The 6,109-nt window shown below is 44.4% G+C and overlaps 2 protein-coding genes across 2 annotated transcripts in view; one reads left to right on the top strand and one right to left on the bottom strand.

Moving 5' to 3' along the window:
• The window catches only part of LOC106531184 (protein FAM49B), a gene marked incomplete at its 3' end in the record, with an annotated part of 15,020 nt that extends 13,269 nt beyond the window's left edge, over window positions 1-1,751 (bottom strand). The window contains 1 exon segment of the mRNA XM_014026965.1: window positions 1,403-1,751. Coding sequence (XP_013882419.1) covers window positions 1,403-1,530 — 128 coding nt within the window.
• Window positions 1,752-2,467: 716 nt separating this feature from the next.
• Window positions 2,468-6,109, top strand: part of phb2a (prohibitin 2a) — a 13,413-nt gene continuing 9,771 nt past the window's right edge. The window contains exons 1-5 of the mRNA XM_014026967.1: window positions 2,468-2,567; window positions 3,370-3,499; window positions 4,206-4,290; window positions 5,253-5,332; window positions 5,535-5,719. Of these exons, the coding sequence (XP_013882421.1) occupies window positions 2,547-2,567; window positions 3,370-3,499; window positions 4,206-4,290; window positions 5,253-5,332; window positions 5,535-5,719 (501 nt within the window). The 5' untranslated portion in view covers window positions 2,468-2,546. The remainder of the gene's footprint in view (window positions 2,568-3,369; window positions 3,500-4,205; window positions 4,291-5,252; window positions 5,333-5,534; window positions 5,720-6,109) is intronic.

Below are 6,109 nucleotides of genomic sequence, written 5' to 3' on the forward strand. Positions count from 1 at the left end.
ACCTAGAATAGGGTCTCTTCAAACGGTGTTCAGGAAAAGTTGTTTGGTTTTTGCCTGATCAAGTTATATTCAATGAGAGAATGACCACTACCTGGTGGTGAGTTGGCTCCGATGGTGGGGGAGGAAGCCGGTCAGACCTGGCAGGCCCAAACGTGTAGTGAGGGTCTGCTGGGAACGTCTGGCTGAGTCCCCAATTATTTTATTAACCTTTAAATTGATTTCTGGAGATTATCCAAGGTGCTTCATGACCCATAATTGGGTCCCAAGCCCAACTTTGGGAACCGAGCGGCACAGACTGAGACCTGGAACTGGTTTACACACAGAGGACACGAGGTCTGAGGACATGTCTCAGATGGACAGAGAGGAGGACACGAGGTCTGAGGACATGTCTCAGATGGACAGAGAGGAGGACANGAGGTCTGAGGACATGTCTCAGATGGACAGAGAGGAGGACACGAGCTGGTCTCAGGTGGTCACAGAGGACATGGGTTGTGAGGACAGAGGACTCCAGGTTTCAGATGTTTTGGGGACAGGTGTCTGCTTCTGTGAGACAAAGATCATCCAGGTAGTCCTCGGGTAAGTATGTGATGAGATGTGGGCGGGGCTTCAGTGTCCATGTCCTACCTCTGGACAGTAAGGACAGGTGAGGGTTGGACTGATGCAGAGGACCTCTGTGGTTTTTCTGTCTCAAACAGGAAGTCTTTGACCAGAGGAACAAAATATTTTGCTGACAGGCTGAAAATCTTTCAGTTTTTAAACTTCAGATTATTTACCTGCACAGATTGATTTACCTGCACAGATTGATTTACCTGCACAGATTGATTTACCTGCACAGATTGATTTACCTGCACAGGGAAGTGGGCGGAGCTTCACCCTCAGGTTGGAGCTCAAACTGAAACCTGCTAAATAATAAAATGACTGAACCCAGATTAAAAATCATAAAAAGACCTTTCTGTTTATTTCTCCTGGTGAATAATCAATAAATGACGTCATCAGAGTAAACATGATGTCATCAGGGGGCCTGCGCCCCTGAAGCTGAATATTCTGGACCGGTCCAGCAGAAAACTCCTCAGATTTTTTAAAGCAATCTGAGAGTTTCTGGTTCCGTCTCTGACTGAGTGAAGTGAAGAAAACGGAAATGAGCTCCTCTGCTGGTTTTGGTCCAGAAACACCCGAACCGCCTGGTTCTGATCCGAGAGCAGAACCGAGCCTCCTGACGAGACTTCGAACCGGATAAAAACTGGAGCCGAACTTTGGGCTGCAGTTTGTCCCAGCAGCAGCAGACTCTGCAGGACCTGACATGTCTGCTCTGAAGCAGGACCCACCCTCAGGACCTCAGGACCGCCAGGCCCGGTTCCGTCCGGACCCGGAGGCTGCCCCCTCCCCCACGGACCCCCCTCACCTGCACTGATGACTGATGGACGGGCCCGGATCGGTACCGTGTTCCCCCGCGGAGCTCCAGGGGTTCTGCTCCTCTACATGCTGGGTCAGAGAACCCGGAAGCCGGGCGCGCGGAGCTCCGTTCACCATAAAAGGAGTGGTTTCCTCAGGAGGAACTGAGCTGTGAGCCAATCAGAGAGCAGCGCGAGGCCGCGGCTCTTCATCCTCAGAGACTGAAACAAATAAAAATACAAACACAACTCCTGCTGCCTTTGAACAGCTCTCAGTTTGACCTGAAGGTCACCATTTTTATTACCTCATTTATGTTGAATGTGTCTCATGATGACCTCATCACTGTGCAAAAGTCTTACATCAAACCTAATTTATGTTTTCATCCAGACTTTATAAAGTTTAAAATCATCAATTCTTCACATGTTATGAAGGGTTTATTTGAACTTTTGATGCCTTTTTAACATTTTATTATTTAAACTCTGGGTTCAAAACATTAAATAATTAAAGTTCAAACACATCTAATGTGGTGGTTTAAACAGAAATCAGTTTATTTAAATGATTTAATCTGCTGTGCAGACAGGGAAGTGTGACCCAGATGCAGAGCAGACACACAGTTTATTTCTTCTCGGAACACTTCAGCTCTTCAGCTCTTAGATCTGAGACTTTTCTTGATCTTTGCACCAAACTTCTGATGCAACAACCGTCCCTGTGCTGCAGGTGCTGCTGTGGTTCAACAGGCTGAAGGTCCAGAGCTCTGCTGCCTCCTGCTGAGCACAACCAGCATCGTTTCATTCAGCTGCAGGGACGGTTAACACAATTCACATACATATTACCATAATAACATATTTATTTTAAATCTAACTTTTCTCTTTAATCATCCCTCCATCAAGTTTTTTAGTTTGAATTTATAAAATATTTTACTGTATTCATCATAAAAAACTTATATTTCAATATTTTATTACTATCAAGTTAATAAACACAAATGTTAATGTAAAATCATTTAATTTGTCAGAATATTCATGTAAACAGGTTGTAAAGGCCCAAAGTCGTGATTCCTACATTTCCCATGATGCCCTGCACACCGGAAATACGTCATCATCCGTGACCTTGGCTATCTCTTCCTATTCGGTTGTCTAACAGGTAAAGAGGACGGCATGGCGAGCAAGGACCCCGCGGTAAGTGTCTTTTCTTTCATCGGACGAACTTTCTCGTGGACCCGGGTCACATTTTCACCCTCGGTTCGGGGGAACCGCTCCGTCGCTTCCCGCTCTTTGCACGTCGCGTCGTGACAGCAGCGTCGGAAAGTTCGGCACGTGAGTCCGGTTCGACCGGGCAGGCTGATGAAAGACCGATAACACCGATTGAAGGGATTAAAACTGTGGAAAAAAAAACAACAACAAACAGCAAATAGAAATGACTTTAAAACTAATTTATTAAGTTTATGTTTTTAACAGCTCTGCGGTTTATTTATTAAACCTGATTTGCAGAATCCAGACTTGGTTTAAAAACCTTGTAAATTAAAACTCTTTAGTTTGTTTCCAGCCGGTAAAGCTGGATTATTTATTCATTTATTGCACCATTTATCTTTTTATGAGACCTGTTTTAATTCGTCTTAGACATGAAGCATTAAAATATTAAATTTATAGGATTAACATCAGAAGTGTCTCCAGGTGCAGCTAATGCTGCTGAAGTTACAGCAGGACATTTCTGTTAAACATGCTGACATTTTTATTAAAACATCGTTTTCTACAGGTGTTTGATGAGCCGATTTTAAGGTTAGAGTTGATCATTTTAAATAATGTCATTAATTGTGTTCTTAATATTTGAGCCAGCCTTGTCCACAGATTCTGGTCTTTGTATTAAAGTTGCTGAGGGGTCTCAGCCCTCCTCCAAAGGTCACCAGGTCATGCTGATCCGGTACCTGTCAGAACATCCCTCACCTGTCTCAGGTACTCAGGTTTGACTCTTGGTTTTCAGGGTTTCCTCCAGCAGCTGCGGCAGATCGCAGGCAGGATGTCGTCTGGACCTCGAGGTGCAGGAACGGGTGTCAAACTGCTGCTCGGGGCCGGAGCGCTGGCGTACGGTGTGAAGGAGGCCACCTACACAGGTAACCTGCTGGGACAGGTGGTCCGCACGTCTGGACCTCTGATCTGTCTGGAAAATACTTCATCATTTTTCTGCGCTTTTCTTGTGCACATTTAGTTTATTAATGAAACTGTTCCTTTTAGGGCTGGGTGAAATGGCAAAAAAAAGTAATTTAACAAATAAGTAGCTACAGAAATAAAAAAAATGGCTGTTATTTCACTTTGACTAATATAACAAATAGCTGTGGTTCATTAGAACATTACATTTTTTTCAAAGTATTAAAAAAGGTATTTACCAAGAAAAAAAACAAACATTTGTGTGTAAATCATAGAATCTCACATTAATAAAGTTGCCCTTTTATAAAATTAAAAGTTTAGAATTGAATTTCACATTAAATATGTCATAAAGAAACATAAAGCTACAAACAGCAACAATTTGTGCTCACTTTGAACAGGATCCAAGCTCATTATTTACTTTTGTTATGGAAGTCTCTTTTCATGGCTGCAGGATGAAAAGGAGGGACAGACCTCATCCATGCTTTTAATTTGAAAGAGCTTGATGCAATAAAATCACTCAATTATCCAACATCAACAAATCATTATAAATCTGTTTACACCTGAGCTTCTAATTAAACATGTAATTAGTCTCAAAGTGTTGTTTTGATGGTTAAATGTAGATTTATGTGATAAATAATATGTTCAAAGTTTTTGTCTCTTTCCTGCGTCCAGTTGAAGGAGGACACCGAGCTGTTATCTTCAACAGGATTGGAGGGATGGAAATGAACACGGTGCTCGCTGAGGGTCTCCACTTCAGGTGGGTTCACCTGCTGTTATCATGGCAACGGTCTTCTCCGTCATAACCTTACATCATCATCATGATGGTTGTTGAAACAAATCAACTTCAATGATTTATTTATTTATATATATATATATATATATTGAAGCTCATGTTGTAAAAATATTTTATTTTATTTTTTTAAGAATAATTTGGTCTGTTGGCTTAAAGCTAGCCTGACCCCTGTCTTCCTACAGTTCTGCTGGGGCTGTTTTTAGCCTGTATCGCTAAGTAACGATAGCCGCTAGCTGCTAACTAGTTAGCATTGAAAACAAACATGCACAAAGGACACATCAGAACAAATTCTATAAATAAAAAGGTACAGTTTGACAAGCGACACATGTGTCCCATAAATGACGCTCACTAAACGCATGAAGCACTCACCGTCTGCAGATGAAGTTTGTGAAGAGTCGTGTCTACAGTAGGGCTCTGTTAGCCTGTTAGCCTAGCCTAGCCTCCTCCTCAGTGGAGCCGTCGCACTGCAGACGTCACAGACAACCGTTAGTGATTGGGTAAACCAGATCCAATCATATTAAACTTCAGCAGAGGCCACGCCTCCAGCAAGAATCACTTCTCTATAGCAGAGAGTCCAGACCCTCGTATGAAGTCAAGGGTCTGGTTTTTACCAGGCTAGGATAAATATATATACAGAGACCCAACAACACGAGCTTCGTTAACATTTTATTTATTAAAACACGTCAGGTTTGAGTGGAAAACATCACCTGAGACATTCATTTATCTGTTTTAATCTTTTTTTTTAAAACCTGTGAAGTTTTAGCTTCTAAATGCAGAGAGGAAGGGTTTAAACCAAACCCAGGTCCTGCTGCTCCTGCAGGGTCTCCTGGGTGGTCTCAGTGTGTCTCCAGACCACAGAGGACTTCTAGTCCCTGCAGAAGGTTCTGGGTCTGACAATCTTGATGTTGTGGTCTTGTTGTCTGCAGGGTACCCTGGTTCCAGTACCCCATCATCTACGACATCCGAGCCCGACCCAGAAAGATCTCCTCCCTGACCGGGAGCAAAGGTCAGAGTCCTCCGTCAAAACCAGCCTGACTGAACATCCTGCTGTTCAGAGTTTCAGTTTTAATAAAGGATTAAAGGAGACAAAGTCCAGAGAACTGCTGATCCAAAGCTTTTACCCGAGGAGCAGATCAGGAGTTCTGCTGGGACTGGAACTGTCTCAGGTCCTCGGCAGCTGCTGACGGTTGTGTGTCCTGTCCCCTCAGACCTGCAGATGGTGAACGTGACTCTGCGGGTTCTGTCCCGGCCTCTGGCCTCCAACCTGCCCGTCCTCTACCAGCAGCTGGGGATGGACTACGACGAGCGCGTGCTGCCGTCCATCGTCAACGAGGTGCTGAAGAGCGTGGTGGCCAAGTTCAACGCCTCGCAGCTCATCACGCAGAGAGCTCAGGTACTGACGGGGCACAGCTCAGATCTGTGGGTTCTGGTTCTGGTTCTGGTTGTAACAGAGGAACTAAACAGTTTTCAGTTTTCCATCCTGTAAAAACAGGTTTGTTGCTGTGAGTCTGTCCTGATCTCAGTTTGGATCCAGTTCTCAGTCATGTTTTAGGTCTGGTTCTGTTTGGGTCTGTCTGACTGTACCGGTCCATCTGACTGTACCGGTCTGTCTGACTGTACCGGTCCATCTGACTGTACCGGTCCGTCTGACTGTACCGGTCCATCTGACTGTACCGGGTCTGTCTGACCATACCGGTCCATCTGACTGTACCAGTCCATCTGATTGTACCGGCTCTGTCTGTCTGGCTGTACTGTACAGGGTCCGTCTGACTGTACTGTACCG

This window comes from Austrofundulus limnaeus, unplaced genomic scaffold, assembly GCF_001266775.1.
Source record: "Austrofundulus limnaeus strain Quisiro unplaced genomic scaffold, Austrofundulus_limnaeus-1.0 Scaffold603, whole genome shotgun sequence".
NCBI classification, from domain to species: domain Eukaryota; kingdom Metazoa; phylum Chordata; class Actinopteri; order Cyprinodontiformes; family Rivulidae; genus Austrofundulus; species Austrofundulus limnaeus.